The sequence below is a fragment of the Camelus bactrianus genome, chromosome 25 (assembly GCF_048773025.1).
Source record: "Camelus bactrianus isolate YW-2024 breed Bactrian camel chromosome 25, ASM4877302v1, whole genome shotgun sequence".
Classification (NCBI taxonomy): Eukaryota; Metazoa; Chordata; class Mammalia; order Artiodactyla; family Camelidae; genus Camelus; species Camelus bactrianus.
This window is the reverse complement of record NC_133563.1, coordinates 38,200,400-38,222,074: the sequence shown is the minus strand read 5'-3', so window position 1 is coordinate 38,222,074 and position 21,675 is coordinate 38,200,400. Positions and strand designations below refer to the sequence as shown.

At 64.1% G+C, this 21,675-nt stretch overlaps 1 protein-coding gene across 17 annotated transcripts; it reads left to right on the top strand.

Moving 5' to 3' along the window:
- The first annotated feature begins 310 nt into the window (after positions 1 to 310).
- Positions 311 to 21,445, top strand: SCRIB (scribble planar cell polarity protein). 17 transcript variants are annotated; one of them, XM_074352710.1, is made up of 38 exons: positions 315 to 837; positions 2,026 to 2,143; positions 2,249 to 2,327; positions 2,416 to 2,505; positions 2,581 to 2,637; positions 2,734 to 2,797; positions 2,889 to 2,963; positions 3,032 to 3,176; positions 3,607 to 3,725; positions 3,906 to 4,105; positions 4,190 to 4,356; positions 4,436 to 4,566; positions 4,660 to 4,794; positions 5,573 to 5,740; positions 6,253 to 6,645; positions 7,377 to 7,439; positions 7,930 to 8,019; positions 8,554 to 8,631; positions 9,437 to 9,760; positions 9,844 to 9,924; positions 10,015 to 10,269; positions 10,585 to 10,695; positions 10,799 to 11,092; positions 11,198 to 11,386; positions 16,599 to 16,709; positions 16,793 to 16,840; positions 17,082 to 17,156; positions 18,492 to 18,554; positions 19,105 to 19,188; positions 19,321 to 19,428; positions 19,521 to 19,680; positions 19,757 to 19,901; positions 19,999 to 20,184; positions 20,270 to 20,412; positions 20,499 to 20,536; positions 20,661 to 20,735; positions 20,932 to 20,983; positions 21,059 to 21,445. In XM_074352710.1, the coding sequence occupies exons 1-38, from the start codon at positions 679 to 681 to the stop codon at positions 21,202 to 21,204; spliced, it is 5,019 nt and encodes a 1,672-aa protein (XP_074208811.1). In that variant the 5' UTR covers positions 315 to 678; the 3' UTR covers positions 21,205 to 21,445. The 17 variants fall into 17 exon arrangements, with proteins under 17 accessions (XP_074208814.1, XP_074208800.1, XP_074208803.1 ...); XM_074352706.1 differs by having other exon boundaries at positions 314 to 837; positions 19,105 to 19,428; XM_074352711.1 differs by lacking the exon at positions 19,105 to 19,188 and having other exon boundaries at positions 316 to 837.
- The last annotated feature ends 230 nt before the right edge of the window (positions 21,446 to 21,675 follow it).

The window sequence follows — 21,675 nt, the reverse complement described above, 5'->3', positions numbered from 1 at the left end:
GAAGTGCCGCCTCGCCCGGCGTCCTGCCCTCAGGGAGCCCACATCCCGGTGGGAGGGGCGGCGGGCTGGGGTCGGGAGGCCAGCCCTGGGGAGAGGCAGCAGGAGGCCTCGGCCCGGGCACCATTGAGGCGCTGGCGTCTGGGAGCTCAGGCCTTGAGCGGACTTCAGTTCCCACCGTGCCTTGCGCCGGGGCGGGAGCCGAGTTTCCCGACAGGCCATGCGCGGGACTGCTACGGGTCCTCGGAGGAACCGGCGCCGCGGGGCCTTGTGGGGTTTGCAGTTCCCGGCGGCGATGGGCGGCGAGGGCGGGCCTCGGCTTCCCGGCGGGCTGCGCGGCGGCCGGCGGTTGTCGGCGGGGCAGTCCGGCGGGCAGCGGCGGCGGTTCCGGCTGCGGCACAGCGGCAGACCGAGTGGACGGGCCGGGCCAAGTGGGCCGGGCGGGATGCGGAGCCGCCGCCGCCTGCTGAGAGTCTGAGCATCGGCCGGGCCGCGCCCCCCGCCCAAGCCGCCGCGGTCCGAGCGTTCCGAGCGTTCCGAGCGCGGGCCGGGCCCAGCGCCGCCGCCACCTCGGCTGCCCCCCGCTCCTCCCCCGCCCCGGGCCGGCCCAGCGCTCATGCGGGCCGAGCCCCGCCCCCCGCCCGCCGCCGGAGCCCGCGCCCGCCCGCACACGTCCGCACCATGCTCAAGTGCATCCCGCTGTGGCGCTGCAACCGGCACGTGGAGTCGGTGGACAAGCGGCACTGCTCGCTGCAGGCCGTGCCCGAGGAGATCTATCGCTACAGCCGCAGCCTGGAGGAGCTACTCCTCGACGCCAACCAGCTGCGCGAGCTGCCCAAGGTGAGCGGCCTTCGGACCTGTCCCCCGTCCAGCCCTCGCCCGCGGTCGGCAGGGTTGGCCCCGCCGCGACACTCGCTTGTCGGAACCCTCAGCAGGCGCTGCCCCGGGCGGGACACCGCAGCCTCCAGCCGGCCCTGCTGGTTCTTACTGGCTAGAGCCCCACCCCTGCAGGCCCCGCCCTCCTCACCCATCGCTGGCGCTGGCACCAGGTGGCTAGGGTCATCAGGTGCCCCCCGGGGGTCGGGGATGGTCACAGCCTAGAGAAGGAGTTGCAGATTGAAAACCGTAGGGGCAGGCAGATGGTAATCGCGTGGAAGGGGAACTTGGCGTGGCTGGTGGATGCGAACTTGCTGGATCGCTCTAGAGGTGGGGAACCCAGCCTTCTGTCTGGTCTGTCTTCCTCCTCCTCCTGGTGCTGGGTTGGGAGCAGGGGAAGCCCTCCTAAGGTTCTTGTCCCTGACAAGTTTGTGTCCTGTTCATCTCTCGTGTGTTGTTTCTTCCCGAGCAGCTTGTTTTTCTTCTTCTAAGGACACTTGGGAGAGGAGGTTAAAGGAAGCAGATCACAAAAGGATTTCCTTCTTGGAGATGGGGTGCTAAGTGGCCCAGTGCCTGGGGGCTGCATACCACAAAGGGCGTGGCTCCACTCTGGGCTTGGACCAGGGCTGCTCGTGGTCATTTCCAGTTCCCACAGATTGCCTGTAGCCCCTGCACACACTCAGCACCACGAGTACCTGTGGCTCTCTGTTGTTTTCATTGTACATTTTTTTTGGTACTTGCCAAGTTCTTGTCACAGGCTCAGGCTGGGCTGGTTTCTGGGGTGCAGTAGCAAAAACCAGCACAGGTCCTGGAGGGCTCACCTGCTGGGTGGGTGGAAAGCAAGAAACAGGGTCTCGTCGGGTCAGAAAAAGGAGGTGATTTGTCAGCTAAGACCTGAATACTTTAGGTCAGTTACATGGCAGCATTGTGGTAGGGAACATGTCTGAGATAACGTAAACGGACCAGGTGACAGAAGTCAGGGAGTCGGAAACCAAAGGGTGTGCCCGCAAGTTTTTGTTTCTTTGCTTTTCTTACTGCAGACCGGGGTGGTGGGACAGAACCAGGGTTCCTGTGTGGCCTAGAGCAGGCAGAGGACCAGGGAGGCCCTGCTGCCTGCTCTTCACCCCTGACCTCGCCCCCCCCCCCCAACAGCCCTTCTTTCGGTTGCTAAACCTGAGGAAGCTGGGTCTGAGTGACAACGAGATCCAGCGCCTGCCCCCAGAGGTGGCCAACTTCATGCAGCTGGTGGAGCTGGATGTGTCCCGGAATGGTGTGGAGCCTGGGGCGGGTCTGGGGGCGAGTCCGAGGGCAGCAGGAAGGGCTTAGTTCCTGGAGGCTGTGGGTTCTCTCCATGGTGACCCCTCTTCCGTCGCAGACATCCCTGAGATCCCTGAGAGCATTAAGTTCTGCAAAGCCCTGGAGATTGCAGACTTCAGTGGGAACCCCTTGTCCAGGTAGGTGTGGCCACAGCAGGGGTGGAGGTGGGGTGAGGGGTCCTCAGCCCCGGCCTGGGCATCTGAGGTTCCCCTTCCTCTGGCGTAGGCTCCCTGAAGGCTTCACTCAGCTCCGAAGCCTGGCTCATCTGGCCCTGAACGATGTATCCCTGCAGGCGCTGCCTGGAGACGTGGGCAAGTAAGTGCCCCCTTGGGTGGGGAGCAGAGCACCACCTGCACCTCTCCCCTCACGCCCCGCCTTGACCTCTTTCAGCCTTGCCAACCTGGTGACCCTGGAGCTCCGGGAGAACTTGCTCAAGTCCTTGCCTGCGTGAGTGAGCTCAGCCCCTCTCACAGCCAGCTTGGGCTGTGGCCCCAAGGACCATGCTGTGCAGCCATGACAGAACCGGCTCTGTTCCTTCTGCAGGTCCCTGTCTTTCCTGGTCAAGCTGGAACAGCTGGATCTGGGAGGCAACGATCTGGAAGTGCTGGTGTGGAGAGGGTGGGGCCATCGTGGTTGGGGAAGGGCCAGGCAGGGCAGGTGAGCCTTGGCCGTCACTTTGTCCTTATCTGTTCTTGCAGCCTGACACTTTGGGGGCCCTGCCCAACCTGCGTGAGCTGTGGCTGGACCGGAACCAGCTGTCGGCACTGCCTCCGGTGAGTGAGGGTGTGGCTCCCCCCGCCTCACACCTATTGGTTCCCTGACCCTCTGCGCCCACCCTCAGGAGCTCGGGAACCTGCGGCGCCTGGTGTGCCTGGATGTGTCGGAGAACCGGCTGGAGGCACTGCCTGCAGAGCTCGGCGGGCTGGTGCTGCTCACTGACCTGCTGCTTTCACAGAACTTGCTGCAGCGGCTTCCTGACGGCATCGGTTAGTGCTGGTCTGGGTGCTGGGAGGGGAGTGGCTGGTGGTAAAATTGGGCCTGGAAGAGGTTCCTGGGGCAGGACCCTTATTCTGCCAGGCTGTGGGGGAAATCCCTGAGGATGGGAAAGCCAATCTGAGGCCGGGGTGGGGTGACCAGTGCTGTGTCTGAGGAGCCGAGGCAGCTTGTGGTGGTGATTGGGGATGGTGAGCTCGCGAGGGCACGAAGGTGGGGCGCAGAAGGGCCCGGCGGCTGGGGATTGACAATGATGTCAGCAGCTAGGGCATGTGGTCAGGTTTGCAACAGGATGGCTGGGAGGGGTGAGCATGGGTCTGTACATCTCAGGGGCTGGAGGCAGGTGAGGGGCAGGCTGTTTCCACTGTCTGGGTGGCAGGGCTTCACCCCATGAGTCCTGTTGCCGTATCTTCTCAACACCAGGTCAGCTGAAGCAGCTGTCCATCCTGAAGGTGGACCAGAACCGTCTGTGCGAGGTGACCGAGGCCATCGGGGACTGTGAGAACCTGTCTGAGCTGATCCTCACGGAGAACCTGCTGACGGTGGGCTTGGTTTCACAGTTAGCGCAGGAGACGAGAGAGGATGGGGGGCACCCACAGCACCTAGAGCAAGGGTGGGGGTGCTGCTGTTCGGTGGGAGCTAGGTATCTGCTGGGATGCATCCCCCTTCTTACGCTCCTGGCAGGCTTCAGCCGCTCTCTCACCCTCCCTGCTCTCGGCCAGGCTCTGCCCCACTCCTTGGGGAAGCTGACCAAGCTGACCAACCTCAACGTGGACCGGAACCGCCTGGAGGTGCTGCCCCCTGAGATTGGAGGCTGTGTGGCACTCAGTGTCCTCTCCCTGAGGGACAACCGGCTGGCTGTCCTGCCGCCCGAGCTCGCCCGCACGGCCGAGCTGCACGTGCTGGACGTGGCCGGGAACCGGTGAGCACTCGCCCGCCCTGCCGCGGTCTGCGGAGCTGACGGCGCCTGTGCGGCCCCTCGGCTGACCGCGCCACTGGCCTGCAGGCTGCAGAGTCTGCCGTTCGCGCTCACGCACCTCAACCTGAAGGCCCTGTGGCTGGCTGAGAATCAGGCGCAGCCCATGCTCCGCTTCCAGACTGAGGATGATGCCCAGACGGGCGAGAAGGTGCTCACCTGCTATCTGCTGCCCCAGCAGCCCCCGCCCAGCCTTGGTAGGTCCAGGTGGGGGCCACCCAGGGTGGGCACAGCCTCGGGCGACTCTGGGGCTCCCTCTGACACGTGCCTCCGCAGAGGACCCGGGGCAGCGGAGCAGCCCTTCAGAGAGCTGGAGTGATGCCCCGCTCAGCCGCGTCAGTGTCATCCAGTTCCTGGAAGCTCCTGCAGGCGACGAGGATGCCGAGGAAGCCGCCACAGAGAAACGGGTATGGGTGGGTGCGGTGCCTGGACTGGCTGCCTTCTTCCCACCCCAGTGGACCCTTGCCCTGCCCCGCCCCTCACCCCTGTGCCCGCTGCAGGGGCTGCAGCGTCGGGCTACGCCTCACCCCAGTGAGCTCAAGGTGATGAAGAGGGGTGTGGAGCGTCGGAACGAAGCCGCCTCCTGCAGTCCTGACCCCGGGCCGCCCTCGCCCTCACCCCCGCCCTCAGAGGAGGTGCCTATGGGGACCCAAGGGCCATCAGAGGGACTCCCGCCTTGCAGGCTTTCCCCACTAGGGATCCCTGGGCTGGGGGCAGGGTTCAGATGCCCAGTGTGGGCATAGGGGTTGGGGGGCTCAGGGCCGACTGCCCCATGTCCTCCTGCAGAGCAGGCCACCTCTGAGGGGTGCTGGGCAGACACGGGGGTCCTGTGATGTGGACGTGTGGGTCAGCTGTGCCCTCAGCGGCAGGGGGGCTGGAGATCTGGGCTGTGGGCTGGCCTCTTCCTCTGGTGCCCACGCCATCGGCCTCTGTGAAGGGGGTTGGGGCCAGAGACAGGCAGGTCCATGTCTGCTTGTTCTGAAGCTCTGGCAGCAGGGCCCACAGAAGCTTCAGGGCCTCTGGGGTGCAGCAGGGCACCTGGGGCCTGGGGGACAAGTGGCAGGGCTCGTGTCTACGGTGCGTGGCCTTTCTCATGTCGGCGTCATCTTGAGAACCCAGTCAGTCCCTGTTCTTGGGATTTTTTTCAGAGAGATCCTCGAGGGGCCACACTGCCCCACAGGACGGTGGCTGTGTGTGCCCATAGCTGCTTGCTGGAGCATGGCTTCCCTTGGGGTGGGTCAGAGCGTGTCCCTGAGGGCTGAGCACAGATCCAGCTCCCTGTAGGGTGGCGGCAGCTGGGAGGGGTGAGCAGATGAAGTGCTATGGTCAGGCAGCAGGATGCCCAGGGATGAGCAGCCTGTCGTGTGAGGCCCCCTGGTGTGTGGTCTGACCCACCACCCGACCCCGCCACAGGAGAAGAGGCTGAGCGCCGAGTCTGGCCTGAGTGTGGAGTCGCACCTGTCTGCCAGCACAGCCTCCCAGGGTGAGCCTGAGGGCCTTCTGGCCGAGGTGGAGGGGCTGAGCCAGCAGGAGTCTCTGCCAGCCGCCCAGGAGGAGGTCACAGAGGAGACCTACGAGGAGGTGAGGCTGGCCTTGGGGTCTGCTCACCCAAGGGTGGGGCCTGCCGTCCCTGCTCCTCCCCTGCCTGATCAGGTGTGTGGTCAGGACCAGTCGAGGTGCAGATGGGCTGCACAGGTGGGTGCAGAGCCCTGCCGCCCCAGCAGGGGTGAGGAAATCCACCCCTTAGCCAGCCTTGTGGGCCGTGCCCTCCAACATCCATCACCACCACACGTCCCCCTTGGAATTATTTCCAGAGCCCCCAGGGACCTTTTTCCTGGCCCAGATGGGGTCCCCGGCATTGCACTGCTGAGGACACAGCCCGTGGAGCAGGAAGAACCTTCTGGCTCCTCGACCTCCCTCTTCTCTGAGCTGACCCGCTCTGTGCCCCTTGTTGATCCGGCCCTGTTCCTGATCTTCAAGCAGCAGGGAGCCTCAGCCCTTGTGTGCCACCCCCCGCTCACTGCTCACTGGGACCTCCCTGGGCCCCGGGGTGGGGTGCGCTTGGCAGTCGCCTCACCCTCAGCCTCTCGCAGCCCACAGTGCGCTTTGCAGAAGACACGCTGCTGCTGCCCCCGGAGGATGGTGAGAGTGAGGAGGGGCAGCTGGAGGCCCCCTGGCCCCTGCCGGGCGGGAGACAGCGGCTCATCCGGAAGGACACGCCCCACTACAAGAAGCACTTCAAGGTCTCGAAGCTGCCCCAGCCTGAGGCAGTTGCGGCCCTGCTGCAGGGGACACGGCCCGGCTGTGAGGGCCCGGGAGTGCCTGGGGGCTGGCACAACGGGCCACACACGCCCTGGGCCCCTCGCGCAGAGGAGGAGGATGACGACGAGGAAGATGAAGCTGCGGAGGAAGAGGCAGCGACAGCAGCCGAGGAGGAGGAAGAGGAGAAGGAGGAGGAGGCCGTGGCCTCTGCACCCTCTGTCAAGGTGGGTCTAATCCCACGTGCCTGCCTGAGCCAGTCTGCCCAGGCCCCTTGGTCCACGCTGGCATGGATCTCAGGCAACACTTTAGGCCAGTGTCCTAACATCAGCTGGCGAGGAAGGTGCCTGTCCCCAGTTCTCCACCCTCCTCCCTCCCTGGGCTGGGGCTCCCTGCTGGCCCTGTAGCCCTGTCCTGGGGGTCTGGCAGCCACTGCCTCTGTCCAGGCTCTTCCGCCTTCTCTGGCTCTCTTCAGGGCTGCCTTCAGGCCAACTGGGGGGCCCTTGCCCATGACCTTTCCCTGGTCCTCTGGTGGCTTTCGTGGGCCCCCCGGGGTCTTGCCTGCTCTCTGGGACGCCCCGCCCCCACAGCACCCGTGTCTCCGACACATCAACAGTTCCGCCCTGAGCATGGACAGCGCGATGCCAGGTCCGCTGAGGGGACCTGCACGTCCAAAACCAGGACAACCTAGCCCGGGCTCAGCCCACCGTGGGGCCCACCTGTGACCGGCCAAGCCTGCCCTGTTTGGCAGGTCGGCTGCGGCAGCCAGGCCTACAGACTGGAGGGGAGCCTGTGCCTGGGAGTAGCGCTGGGCACAGGCAGGGAAGGCCCAGCGCTCAGGCTGTGGGAGCTTGGTGTGGTCCTTTCTCTTTCTCCTGCTCGTGGCAGGGCTGGGTGAGGCGGTGGCGGGGCCGGGCGGCGGCTCACCTGCATGCCCTTGCTGGTCCCGTCCTAACAGGGGGTGTCGTTTGACCAGGCCAATAACCTGCTGATAGAGCCCGCTCGCATTGAGGAGGAAGAGGTCTGTACTCGCTTGCTGCTCTGTGCTCTGAACCTCAGCTGCTGCTGGCCTGGCTTCCCCGCACTCCTGTGCACACCTCCCGCAAGAGCTTCTGCTCACCACCGTAGAGCTGGGGGCCTGGGGCACCCGCTGGCCCTCCAGCACAGATGGGTGGGGTCAGAATCCTGGCCTCCAGGCAGGGGCAGCCAACCTCAGCAGGGGTACTGGTCATTTCCCACCTGCCCACCTTGTGATGCCCCGGGATTGAAAGGCAGCCCGTCTGCGAGGCAGGGGCCTGAGCCTCATGCCCCACAGGCAGGCACTCCTTCCGGGCTGTACTCCCTTGCGCCCCAACAACGCCCACCCCATCCAGGTCATTTGGTGCCCGAGCCACCCTGGAGACAGGCAGTCCCTGGCGAGGACTGGGCCCTCCCTGTCTCCCACTGAGTCCGCAGGCAGCCCTTGCCCCTCTTGGCCCTCCCTGGACACTGCCTGTCTGTTCTGTTTCCAGCTGACCCTCACCATTGTGCGGCAGACAGGGGGCTTGGGTATCAGCATCGCAGGCGGCAGGGGCTCCACCCCCTACAAGGGAGACGACGAGGTGAGGCCTGCCCGCCCACCCGTCCTGGCCGTGCCACTTCCCACGAGGCTCTTCGTGGCTCTGAGGGCCGTTGGGTGGCACCTTTGAACTTCATGGCTCACTGTTCCTTGGGGACTCCACTCTCCTGCCCCCACGCCTGAGTGCCGGGGCTGGCCCTCCTCAGGGCACTGGCTGCCACCCTGGGGCTGACCTCTGCGGGGTCAGGGCTGGAGGACAAGCTGCGCCCGCTGTCTCCCTCAGTCTCCTCTCCTTTCCTGGTTGCCTCTGTGCTGGGTTTGGGGTCAGAAGGCTTTTCTGGAGGTTGACCTGTACCTTCTAGCTTCCTGACACCTGGGGCCCCCAGCAGCCCGAGCACAACCTCTCTGAGCACCCAGGGCCCGCTGCTACTCTGCCCACACACTTGGGCGTCTTCACGGCCCCGGCTGGGGCTCTTCTGGTCCTCACAGCTGCCAAGGGCCCCCCAGAAGGGTGGGGTGGAGGCCCCTCCGCCATCACTGCCATCACTGTGGGCCTCATCTCTGGTTTGTCATCTAGGGTATATTCATCTCTCGGGTGTCTGAGGAGGGCCCTGCGGCGCGGGCTGGGGTCCGAGTAGGCGACAAGCTCCTCGAGGTGAGTCAGCACGCCCAGCCTCCTCCGTCTGAGGGAAGCACTGGGCCCTCGGGCACTCACAGTCCTGGCTGTCGGGTGCTCGACTGCCTCCCCTGCAGAAAGTGGGGGCCCAGCCCCTCCTTTCCAACCCCCGAGCCCTGGACCCCAGGCGAGGCATGGAGCCAGAGGTGCAGGATGCCAGAATGCCAGCCCCTGAGGGAGAGACCCCATCTGGGCACAGGCCTGGGAGGGTGGGCGCTGGCCTTGCCGGCAGCAGAGGTCTCCAGGAGGGAGGCGCTCCTGAGGGCCAGACTGTGAGGTGGTCAGACCTGTGACGGTTTGGTGGGAGTTCCTGCCCTGGAGCCCCTGCCTGGGCACCTGATCGCCCAGCGCCAGCAAGTGTGTCAGGGAACTCGTGGGAGGCCACCTGCCTGTGTGCACAGCCATCATCCCAGGACAGGGTCTAGAGGCCACGCGCCCTTCCCACAGGACTGGGAGGGGGTGGTGGATGGGGCTGCAGGGCCAGGCAGGGCTGACGCTCCGTCCTAACTGCTGTGGAGGACCCGCTGCACCCCAGCAGCTGGAGGGTCTTGCTGAGTGGGTCGGGGTGGAGGCGTGGGGTCAGAAACTCAGAAACTTCCAGCGTCCTCGGTTGTTGGGCTGCTCAGATAAGGGACTGCTCAAGTGAGGGGCAGGTGGCAGGGTCTCTAGGACAGGGGACACAGGTGTGGATGTTGACCTGTTCTCGCCAACTGTGGCCCGTCCCCTGCTCTGCCTGCACACCTGTGCAGGGGCCTGCCTGCCCTGATGAGTACCGTGTTGCCAGGTGAATGGCGTGGCCTTGCAGGACGCTGAGCACCAGCAGGCCGTGGAGGCTCTGCGTGGGGCAGGTACCACTGTGCACATGTGGCTGTGGCGGGAGCGCATGGTGGAGCCTGAGAACGCGGTTACCATCACGCCTCTGCGGCCTGAGGATGACTACAGCCCCCGGGAGCGGTGGGGAGGCGGCCTGCGCCTGCCCCTGCCCCAGCCCCAGCCCCCCAGGCCCCTCCGCCAGCGCCACGTGGCCTGCCTGGTGCGCAGCGAGAAGGGCTTGGGCTTCAGCATCGCTGGAGGGAAAGGCTCCACACCCTACCGTGCCGGCGACGGGGTGAGGTGATGGGCAGGGCGGATGTGGGGGTGCAGGGCCAGGACCAGCCTGCAGGATGCCCTCTTCTCCCTTCTCCCCTGCAGGGCATCTTCATCTCACGAATTGCTGAGGGGGGCGCCGCCCACCGAGCGGGCACCCTGCAAGTTGGCGACCGCGTCCTTTCTGTGAGTGGGGCCAGTGGGGCAGTGGGGCCCACCCAGCGCCTGTCCACCCGACTTGCCCCATGGGCCTCCTGACTGGCAGCACTCTTGCAGATCAACGGGGTGGACGTGACGGAGGCCAGGCACGACCACGCCGTCTCCCTGCTGACTGCCGCCTCCCCCACCATCGCTCTGCTGCTGGAACGGGAGGCCGGGGGGCCCCTCCCTCCCAGCCCCCCGCCACATTCCCCCCTGCCCCCCACTGCCGCTGCCACTCCTGGGGTCGCTGCCACCCCTGGGGAGCCTGGGCCTCTGAGGCTGGCCCCTACTCTGTTGGCTGCTGCCCTGGAGGGGCCGTACCCAGTGGAGGTAAGACCCCAGCCCCTTTCCCTTGTGCGCACAGCTCCAGGTGCAGGCGCTAGCCCCAAGGGGTGGGAAGGCGAGTACCCGTGTCCTCTCCTCTCAGGCTCTGGGGCACCAGGGCCTTGTTCCATAGCAGGCCTCCTCCCCTGTGGTCTCCTGTGTACCCCAAAATGGGCTCCCTGCAGTGGCCAGGATGGTGTCCCCACCACTGAGGGCTCAGCTGCGGCGCACTGGTCCCACACCCCCTCTGGGTTTGAAGTGAGCCTTTGCCGCTCTGGCAGGCCTGTTCCAGCTGCCCCTCATGCCCCTCCATGTCCCCAGGAGGTCTGTCTCCCGAGAGCCGGGGGCCCCCTGGGGCTCAGCATCGTCGGGGGCTCTGACCACTCCAGCCACCCATTTGGCGTCCAGGAGCCTGGTGTGTTCATCTCCAAGGTAGAGCGGGCCCCACGGACATCTCTGCACAGAGGGCCTGGCCCCAGCACAGGGGAGGGCAAGGCCCCCAGCCCACTGGACTCTGTCCCTTCTCCCGCAACAGGTGCTCCCGCGGGGCCTGGCTGCACGCAGTGGCCTGCGGGTCGGGGACCGCATCCTGGCAGTGAACGGGCAGGATGTGCGGGAGGCCACACACCAGGAAGCTGTCAGTGCCCTGCTCCGGCCCTGTCTGGAGCTGGTCCTGCTTGTGCGGAGGGACCCGCCCCCCCCGGGCATGCGGGAGCTCTGTATCCAGAAGGCCCCTGGGGAGAAACTGGGCATCAGCATCCGTGGGGGCGCCAAGGGCCACGCAGGGAACCCCTGTGACCCTACAGACGAGGGCATCTTCATCTCCAAGGTGGGCGTCCCGCCACAGCCAGCCCCACCCCGCTGGGACTCTCAGGGGGAGGGGGGCCCAGGGGCCTGGGCTGGTCCTCAGGTGGGAGGCCTGTGTCTCCGGCAGGTGAGCCCCGCGGGAGCGGCCGGGCGTGACGGCCGCCTGCGGGTGGGGCTGCGGCTGCTGGAGGTGAACCAGCAGAGCCTGCTGGGCCTGACTCACGGCGAGGCCGTGCAGCTGCTGCGCAGCGTGGGCGACAGCCTGACCGTGCTCGTCTGTGACGGCTTTGACACCAGCACCGCCGCCCCTCCCGAGGTCAGTGCCCCCCCCCCCGGCCGGAGCTCTGCTGCAGGGACTGGACCCTGCACCCCGCATGGCCTGGCAGGGTCTCGGTGAACTGGCACGAGGCCGGTACAGCCAAGCCTTTCTGCCTCTGAGCCTGGGAAGCTCTCAGCTGCTGTGAGCTAGCCGCGGCTCGGAGCTGTGGGTGTGGACGGAGGCTCTGGCCCAGGTGGGACAAAGCTGGGGCACAGACGCTGTGGTTAGTCTAGAAGGAAAAGGCTGAGCCAGCTCTCTCCGGGGAGTGGCGTCTGTACAGCGAGGCCGCCAGGCCCAGCAGGGTGGCTCAGAGCCAGGCACACAGCCAGGCCGGGGCCCTCAGACTGGCTAAAGAGATGCAGGGGCCCCACCCAGCTTGCTCGGTCTCTGTCCTGTTCTCTCTGGCGGCCCCTCAGCAGGGGGCTCGCAGCCAGGGCAGGACCGCCTATCCCAAAGCAGAAGCCGGGGTGGGCGTGTGGGGGACCGTGGCCATCCGCCCTCCCAGCCCCCTGGGCAGAGTGCTGGCTGCCTGGGCTGTGGAGGCCTGGTGCCCGGCCAGGTCTGTGTCCTGGGCAAACCAGGCCTCCGCCCCAGCATCGCCCCTGCCCAGAGGGTGGCGCTGTCCCGCTCTCTTCCGGCTTCTGCGCTGCTGTTCTGGGAGCCCTCTGCCTGCGGCCTGCCTGGGCCTCCGAGGGTTCATCGCATTCAGTGGCCGCCAGCGCTGTCCTGAGGGGGTCCTTGCTGGACAACCACCTCTGCTTGGCCTGCAGTAGATCTTTGGATGGTGACTTACTGCCTGCCTGTCCCTGTACCGCCAGGGCAGGGCCACCCTGGCTGTGTGTGTCACCTCCCGGACGGGGAGGGGCCTGTACTCATGCCCTTTGCTCCAGGGCTAGAAGCTGGGCTGGAGGCCTCACTCCTGGGCCCCAGGCTGCCCCGAGCTGCCTCTCGTGCCCGCACCCCCCTCCGCACAGGGAGCCCTGTGGCTTCCGGGAGGAATCGCTCGTAGGTCCCCAGGGAAAGTTTTGCCTTCTGCTTACTTATTCACAATGTATATTTAAGTGTTTTACTTGGTAAGTTTACTTACTTTAAAGCCATTTATTTACAGAGAGAAAGTGAGCACAACTTCACTGTGAAGGTCTCAGGCGGCCCCGAGGCGGGGGCCGGCTTCCCCGAGTTCACCGGCCCTTCCGCAGGGCGCTGCTCGACCTGCTGTGTCTGTGCTGGGCCCCCGGCTCAGGAGCCCGTCTTTGTGCCGCTGGGCGGGGCTGGGGAGGCGCCAACTTCTGTCCTCGGAGGGCCCGGCAGGCAGCGCCGTCTTCTCCCCGTCCTCTTCCTTTTGGGAGTTTGTCCTTCACCGTGTGACTTGCAGTTCCTCCTCTGCGTTGTGAGGGTCAGTCTTTTTGTAGTTTTTGCCACTTTCACTTTGTAAGAGTGGTCTCTCTGGGGTCACAGAAATCTCGGTTCCTGTGAATCAGGTCCTCTCAGCTGTTCTGTTGCGACTTCCGGATCTGGCTTTTGTGCGGGAACCTTCCCGGCTGCGAGGCTGGCGGAGCACCGTCCCGGGTCTTCTTCTGGTACTTGTGTGTGTTTTCAAAAGTCATGTAGCTCTGTAATCCACCTGGAGTTGCTTTTCAGGCAAGTGGAGTTTGGGTCCCAGTGGTATGCACTAGGTCATCTGTCATCCTCCCACTGGTTTGGGAAAAATGTGACTTCCTTGTGGGTCAGATCCAAATTCCTGTGTCCCAGGATGTGGCCCCAGGGAGCTGGGCTCGATCTTGGGCTGACGCTACTGTCTTCAGTATTGCCGCTTTAGAGTGTTTTAACACCCACCCTGTGAAGTCACCCACATTTTTTTTCCTTTTGAAAAGTGTTAGTCTATTTTCATGTGTTTTTTCTTCCAAATGGACCTGCTAAATTCCCTCACGAAAGTCGGTTGGGGCTCAGGAATCAGCTTTGGCTTCAGGGTTCTGTGACTGTGCGGCTTCCCACTAGGCACACTCCTGGCTGGCTCGTCTTTTCTTACTGGGTCTGGTCAGGGAGGCTGTTTGACCTCCTCATGGAGGCTCCTCAGCCTGAGTGGTGGCTGCTTTCCCCTCCGGTCCTGCCAGGGCGCTCTGCCATGGGGGCTGGTGGCCCGTGACTTTGCCGATTTAAAGGATGTAGTTTATGTAACAGTTTTTTAACTTGGGGGGCTGTTTCCGTTTATAAGTTGTAAGAATTGTTCTCTGAGAGGGGTGTTGAGTTTTCTGAAGTCCTTGTATTGGTGGTTTTCTACAGCCCTGTGTCAAGTCGGGTTGAGGTTCAGCCCACAGGCTTCCTCTGGCTGCCCTGGTGCTTGAAAGAAAAGGGGGCAACATTTACACCTCAGGACACGTCCCCTTACCCGGGACACATCCACCTAGCACCTCTGGGCCGCATTCCTCAACCCTTCAGGGCAGGGCAGGTGCTCACGATTCGGCCCCCACTCCATTTTTCCTAACCTCAGCCCACCTGACTCAGGAATCCGGGTTTGCAACTGTCTCCCCTAACTTTCTGCTTCTGCAAACCAGTCTTCGTGTCAGCTTGCGCCCTGGCACCTCGCTGCCGGTGCTCTGCCCTCACTCTTCAGCTGGCGCATTGAGGGCTCCCGCACGGTCGGTGGTGCAGACCTGGCGGCAGGGCACCTGCGGCCACCGCCTCTGGGCAGTGTCTGCTTCACGGGGGTCGTGGTGGAGGAAACGGTGCCGCCCCACCCGCCTTCCCGTCAGGCCCCAGCACCCGCAGGCCGCTGCGCTTCCCCGGAGCCGCCTCACTCTGCTTCCGTCGCGTCTGGTGCCAGGCCTGCAGGGTCTGGAGTCTCTCCTCTGCCTTCTCTGTGGCCATCTTGCCGCACAACACGTTATCTGTTGTCCCTTCCTCCTGATCACACTGGGGTTTGTACACGTCAATGGTCTTCTCTAAGAGCCAGCTTTTGGGTTTTGATCAGGACTGCCTTTCTTTTCCAGCATTTCCTTGATTTCTGCTCGAAGGAAAAATGCTTCTGTGATTACTTCTGTATCTTTTGCTTTGAGTTATTCTACAGACTTTTCTGTGAGAAAAAAAATTTTCTTTGTCAGCCGTTTTCTTTTATCTGAAATAAGATTTTGTACTGGAAACGCGTGATAAATACTTTGGTTCTTTCACTTGTCGGTTTTTAAATAACTCGCTGCTGCCTTAGAGACCCCGAAAGCGGCTGCCGGGCTGCTCGTGTTGCTGTGAACCCGCGCCGGCCTGCTCCCCGTGTGCCTCCTGTGCCCTCCAGCATGACGCTTGTCATTTGGGGGCGTCCGTGCTCTCTGGGGTGACCAGCCGTCCATGTCTTTCCTGCCCTGGCCCTGGGTGTGGGGCTTAGACCTGTCGCTGCCTCTGAGCCCTCTGCAGCAGGTGGCTCCTGGGAAGTGGATATTTTTAGGAGAAAAATTATGACTTTGTACTGTTATTTTTCAATTTGCATTTAACGTTATAGGGTTTTGATTTTTTTTGACTTTATATTTGTGTCTCTTTTCCTTCTATTGAAAGTTATTTTAGTAAATTAAGTAACATTACCATGGTTTCTTAATAATTCCAAAAAGCGACACCGGTATTAACTGAAATCAAGACCATTAGAAGCATCTTAACATTTCTTTGTGTCCTTAGGATTTGTCCAGTTAGGAGGTACAGGCAAAATTGTGTTTTTAAGTTGCTTGAAATGACCTTTTGTACTGTTCTGCTGCCAACCTGACGTAGTTAGGTTTACTTGTTTTCAGTTTTTAGAAATGACTTCAAAAATACCAGTTTCTTATTAGTGTAAACCTTTACGTGGCCCCAACACCAAAGCTGCAAACCAGCATTCCATCTCTGCGCCCTCACAGGCCGCCACCCGCTTCAGTTTTGGTTTATCCTGCCATTGTCTCTTCTTGAGAAATGTAAGCAAATGCATAAAATAATTGTAAACTTGGAGAATAGCGTCAAGAACAGCCTCCAGAAACTCCCCTCCAGAGCCCCGCATGCATCCCGCCTGCGGCGCCTTTGGAGCCAGAGCGCGGTCGGGCACGCGGCTGTCCAGCTGCCGTGGCTGCCTGACCGTGAACGTCTGACGAGCACAGCCTGTCGCTGCGGGATCTGTCTAGTGTTTCCTCAGGACATGTTTCAGTGGATGTATTTTTGGCAGGGTTGTCACAGGAGTGACACTGCCTCCAGGGGCCTCCCGCCAGGATGCACGGCTGGTGATGTGTCCCATCAGTGGCGATCGCCACGAGGGTGTCCAGGTGGTCCTGATGCAGCGTTCACAGTGCCTCGTGGGAGGTGCTCTGAGGGCAGACGAGCCGTCCGCATCAGGCTCCCCACGCCAGCGTCGGCCCCGCTGCTCTCGCCTCCGCGCCCGGTGCCGTCGGGCGCCCTCCCCACTGCTCCTTCCAGGCATGCCAGGTGGCTTCCTGCCCTGCACTTTCCCCTTCTTCCCTTACCGTAGATTTGCCAGCTTCCATTTTTTCATGGGTGACAGTTCGTGACTTGCTGTTGATCTTGGGGCTCAAGTTATCCCAGAGTTGGCTGATGAGAGGGGCTTCTGGCTGGCCCTGGGGCCTGTTAACACGATCCACCTTCCTCTGAGCCATTTACTTTTTGGCACAACAAGGTGTCAGGGTCGTCTCATACTTTCCAACAGCTTCTCCAAGGAGCACTAGTTCCTTTGGTGGAAAGTGATATTTAGAAGCCGAGGTCCGGACCCTGGGTGGCCTCAGCAGCTCTCAGGGGCTGGGGTCACGCGTGAGTGTGTGCACTTTCACGTCCGTGATCATCTCTGTATCTCAGGAAGAGCACGTGTTCACATTGTGCTTCTCACTTAAGTCAGCACCACAGGTCGGCCCTTCCATGCAAAATGGCCTTTCTTGACGTGGGAAACGAGGCATCGTTCTCCTTGCCACTTGGACTTAAAGCTCAGTCCGTCTCTGTGCCGCAGGCACTTTGCTGCCCACTGCCCCCCTTCCCCCACCTTGTCAGTCCTTTGCTCCCTGGGGTGACCGTCTGTGGTCGGCCTTCCCTGCCCCGTGGCCCAACGTCGCTGCCTCGGAATCCTGCCACGCGCCAGAACCTGCTGTGGTACACGCAGTGTGCAGACGTGGCCAGTGGCTGCCCTGAGTCACAGACAGGACGACGGCACAGTGTCGTGGGCAGCCAGCAGCACTGCTCACAGCCTGTCCCCCTGCAGGTGTCCCCGGGCATCATCGCCAATCCCTTTGCAGCGGGCATGGGCCGCCGGAACAGCCTGGAAAGCATCTCCTCCATCGACCGGGAGCTGAGCCCCGAGGGCCCCGGCAAGGTCAGAACCACCTGCGGCCAGCAGCCCCAGCACCTGGGAGCCTGAGGCCGCCAGGCCCTGACCACTGTCTGCTCTGCTCGCAGGAGAAGGAGCTGCCTGGACAGATGCCACCTTGGGGGCCAGAGGCTGGGGTGAGTGTCAGGGTCACTCCTACCCTGCCCGGTGGGCTTCTCCACACACGGGCCTGTGGCTCTGAGGTCTGGCTGTCCCCTCCCCACCCCACTGGGGCACGGCAGAGGTGGATGCAGCCCGAGGGGTCGTGGGCAGCCATGTCCCAGACCCCCACTGCCCACTCCACACCCCTCACAGCTGCCCGCCCCACACTCGGTGGCAGACACAGCCCTGTAGCCCTGTGTCTACTCTGCTCCCCAGGGTCGGAGCCCAGAGAGCCTAAAGCTGGACTGCCGCGCCGTGGCCGCCACACCCAGCACTAGCAGTGTGCAGAGGGTCAGTCCCTGAGTGTCACACCCCTGCCCCGGTCTTACAACCTTGCCTTCCCCTGCGACCCTGCAGACCAGAGCTTCCCGGTGGCTCTGCCAGGTCCTGCCCCCAGGGTGAGGGCTGAGGCCCTTGGAGGGTCCTCAGGTGGGGCGGGGTCTGGAGGAGCAGAGAGGCAGGGCGCCTTCCCTGGAGCGCCACCTCCCAGCCTGGGCTGTGTCTCATCCCCGTAATCTTCAGTCCAAGCCACGATGCAGGTGCTGCTGTCCATCCTTAGAGCCCGGGTCGAGAGGCACAGAGCAGGCAGGGCTGGTTTCTGGGAAGGCCTTGGGCCCCTCCCCTCTGTTGTCCTTAGACTCACCAGGCAGGCTGGGCAGCAGAGGGGGCTAAATGGGCCCAGAGGCTTGGGACAGGACTAGAGGAGGAGGCAGCTAGAGACCAGCAGAGCCATCAGGGGTCCTGGGGGGACTGGGCACAGCTACTGTGGGGAGGCTGCACTGGAGCCACTGTGAGGAGCCCCGTGGACCAGGGTTGGGGAGGCCCCTGGTGGGGGGACGCTAGACTGGAGACGGGAAGTTCTCATTCCTCTGGGACATGGAAATCACCCCTCCCAGAGGGTGTGCCCGCAGGACCATGAGTGCTTGAGGGGCCTCTGGGAGGCACAGAAGGGAGGCTGTGCTGAGTGCATGCCTCAGACGAGCAGGGAGGCCGTGAGGGGCCAGATGGGGCCTGGGGGTCAACGGAGCCTGCTCAGGGGCTTTGGTGCAGACCCTCCCTTCCTTGGTCACAAACCAGTCAGAGCAGGAAGTCCTCAGGAGGGGTGAGGGCCCAGTGTCCTGTGACCAAAAAGGGACATAGCTGTGGCTGGCAGGAGTCGGGGGGCCCCCTGGCTCATGTACTTCTGAGGGCCGCAGCTCCGCTGTGGAAAAGCCCGCCAGCCCGGCTGCTCCCTGGCATCTTGGCAGCAGTGTTCATGGGGGTCCTCAGCCCGGGGCCACCTCTGCCCCTGGGCCTTCCCTCCATGGTTCTCTTCTGCCTCATCTTGGTCTGTCTTCATCTCTCACCAGAAGCTCTAGCTACCCCCGTGGCAGCAGCCCACTGCCAGGGACACCACCAGGCTGCTCAGCCCGGGCTGGGGGTGGTGGGGGCAGATGCCCCCCTGAGTTGTGGGGGCGGGGAGAGCCATGGCTCCAGGCCATGGCCTTTCCGGGAGAAGCCCTTCATGCCATCATCCAGGCCTCTCTGGGGATGTCCCCCGGCGGAGAGGACAAGCACCTCGCTCCAGTCCTCCTGGGGCCCCAGCCTTGCCACACCCTCACCCCGACTCCTACCTGGCTCCTCCAGGTAACTTCTGGGGCAACTGGAGGGAAGATGACCGAGGCTCCCTGTTCCCCTGGCCACCAGCAAGTGAGTGCACCCTGGAAGGGTGGAGGACTGTGCAGGGGGCGCCCGTATGCAGCACCTGCTCTGGGGAGGTGCAGCACCTCCCCCCAGCCACCACTCATCACTCTGGAGGGCACAGCCCGTGGGCACCTTCCTGGCCAGAGCTGGCTGGTGATGTGGGTGGGGAGACCCCTGGGCTAATGGGGCTGGGTGGTCAGGGCTGCCTCACCCCGTCCACCCTCTTGTCCTTGAGTCCCTGGGGGCCAGCTTGCCCTGCCCCCACGCCCCAGCTGCCTGCGGAAGCTTCCTGATTCTGCTGCATGGGGAGGGCCAGGCCATGGGCACCCTGCCTTCGCCACACAGTGGGCATTGGCTGTGCCAGCTTGGAGCCCAGCTCCCAGCTTCTGCCCCTTCCTGGTAGACGGCAGATGGGTGCATGCTGGCCTCACACCCTTGGCACCCTCCCCAGCCGCCCACCTCGGCTCCATCTCTCTCTTCTTTCCTCACCATCCCCCACACCCCTGTACCTGAACCCCTGATTCCTCCCTCTGGCCCCTGCACCTGCCCTTTGCAGACAAAACCTGGGGTGATCCAGCCAGTGGCTCAGGCCTGGCCAAGGGGCTCCCCGGCCCCCAGGGGCAGAGGTGATCCCCAACCCGTGAGTGGCCTGACCCCCGAGGGGTGCTGGGGGGGGTGGAGGCAGTCAGCAAGGACAGCTGGTGGGTGGGTAGGCAGTGGCTGCAGCCTGGACAGCTGTCCCAGCACCGCTCATGTGTGCCCTGGCCCCCAGTCCCCCTCCCCGCCCTCCCCGGACGAGCTGCCCGCCAGCGTGAAGCAGGCCTACAGGACTTTCGCTGCCGTGCCCGGCCTGCACCCGCCCCAGGACGCCCCTGCCCAGGTACGCGGTGGGCAGCCCGCCTGGCCCCTGCTGCCTGTGCCCGTGGGTGTGCGAGACCCCAGGGACCAGGTCTCAGGGCCTGCTCCCCCCAGCTCCCCACGCCTGGGCCCTCGGCCTCCCCGGAGCAGCTGTCCTTCCGGGAGCGGCAGAAGTACTTTGAGCTGGAGGTGCGGGTGCCCCAGGTCGAGGGACCCCCTAAGCGTGTGTCACTGGTGGGTGCCGACGACCTGCGGAAAATGCAGGAGGAGGAAGGTGAGCGGCGCAGGGTGCAGAGGGGTCAGGGAGGGTGAGGGGACTGGCTCCAGGCCTGACCCACCCCTCCCCCCAGCTCGAAAGCTGCAGCAGAAAAGGGCGCAGATGCTGCGCGAGGTGGTGGCAGCGGCAGACGCAGGGCTTGCCCCGGACGGTGAGGCCCCCGACGACGAGGAGCCCGAGGAGGAGCCGTCCTGGGCTGGCCAGGGCCCTGCCGCAGGGTGAGGGGGGTGAGGGGCCGGCCCCAGCATCTTCCCCTCCAGCCGCTGGTGCTGGCACCCAGTCCACCCGGCCCTCCTGTCCTGTTGCCCGGCCCAGGCTCGGCCCCTCGTCCCCTCCGCTGCAGGGAGGCTGCGCCCCGGTGCGGACAGCCAAAGCCGAGCGGCGCCACCAGGAGCGGCTGCGCGTGCAGAGCCCCGAGCTGCCCGTCCCAGAGCGGGCCCTGTCCCCCGCCGAGCGCCGCGCCCTGGAGGCAGAGAAGCGTGCACTGTGGAGGGCAGCCAGGTGAGGCCCACCTGCACCCGCCTGACCCGAGCCACCTGCGCCCGTCCCTGGCCTGCCCAGCCCAGCCCGCCCTTCTCCTCTGCAGGATGAAGTCCTTGGAGCAGGATGCCCTCCGCGCACAGATGGTCCTCAGCAAGTCCCAGGAGGGCCGCAGCAAGCGTGGGCCCCTGGAGCGCCTGGCCGAGGCCCCCTCGCCTGCACCCACCCCTTCACCCACCCCCTTGGAAGGTCCGTGTGTGTTTGGGGTAGGGGTGGGGGGCAGAGCTCAGCCTGCAGCGAGGACCTCTCCTGACACCCACTTCTTGTCCCTCCAGACCTCAGTCCCCAGACCGGCACCTCTCCAGGACGCTTGGTGAGAAGCCTGCAGCTGTCACCCTTCCCTGCACCCCTCCCCCAGCGGGGGGGCAGGGACCTAGACTGTCCACCCCTTCTCCTTCTTACACTCTCTGCCTCTCTCCTCACGCTGTCCTTGCAAGGCCTTGTCTGGGAGGAAGTTTGACTACAGGGCGTTTGCAGCCCTGCCTTCTTCCAGGCCTGTCTATGACATGCAGGTACTGGGCTCTCCTGGCCCTTCTGCAGGACATCCCCGGCCAGCTCCTGTCCCCTTTCCGCTGTGCCTGTCACCCAGCCTTGTCCCACCTACCTCCCCTCCTCCAGCCAGGGCTCAGCAGGGACCCACCCAGGTCCCGTGGGTGGTTTCAGGCAGGTTTGTGGTGGAGCCCTGACCAGCCCTTCTCCCCATCACAGTCCCCAGACTTTGCCGAGGAGCTGAGATCCTTGGAACCATCTCCGAGCCCTGGTGAGTTGGCAGGCCTCACCCGGGGGTGCTCCCAGAGTGCCTGGGCCCATCAGCTCACTCGCCCCTGCCCACCAGGTCTGCTGGAGGAGGATGGAGAGGTGGCCATGGTGCTTCTGGGCAGGCCCTCTCCAGGAGCCATTGGTCCTGAGGAGGTGACACTGTGCAGCAGCCGCCGCGCAATTCGACCAGGGCGCCGGGGCCTGGGTCCGGTGCCTTCCTAGAGGGTCGGGGTACCCCCGCCCCAACTAGGGGTGGGGGCCCTGCCAGCTCCGACAGGGCCCTTGCCCTGAGTCTTTTAACCTGGCTGTTAGCATTTTAAAGAGAGATCCCCTCAGGAGTTCTGGCCACTGACTAACTGCCCCTCCCCAGCCCGGATCTCTTGGCAAGACTGTAACTAGTGATGTTTGTACGACCAAAGACTCTATTTTGTGGTTTAAGGAGAATAAACTTGACTACATTTTACCTCTCCTCTGTCAGTCCAATCGCCGGCACACTGATGCCTACCCCTTCCCCTCCGAGTCTGGGGCCACTAGGGGGACTGCCCCCACTGGTGCGCTGCTCCACGCGGGAGGCACTGATGGGCTCGCCTACTGGGGGAGGGCACCCCCAAGTGCCGGCCTGGCAGTGTCCTCCCGCTGGGGCTCCTGCCTTGGCCCAGGACGCCGCGGCACAGGCTCAGCATCCCCCCCCCC

Excerpts from the sequence above, each read along its gene's own strand:
- SCRIB (XM_074352696.1), top strand. The coding sequence starts at position 679 with ATGCTCAAGTGCATCCCGCTGTGGCGCTGCAACCGGCACGTGGAGTCG. Across the intron at positions 11,093-11,197 it reads AGGGCATCTTCATCTCCAAG|GTGAGCCCCGCGGGAGCGGC; the intron begins GTGGGCGTCCCG and ends TGTCTCCGGCAG. Across the intron at positions 17,157-18,491 it reads GCACTAGCAGTGTGCAGAGG|GTAACTTCTGGGGCAACTGG; the intron begins GTCAGTCCCTGA and ends TGGCTCCTCCAG.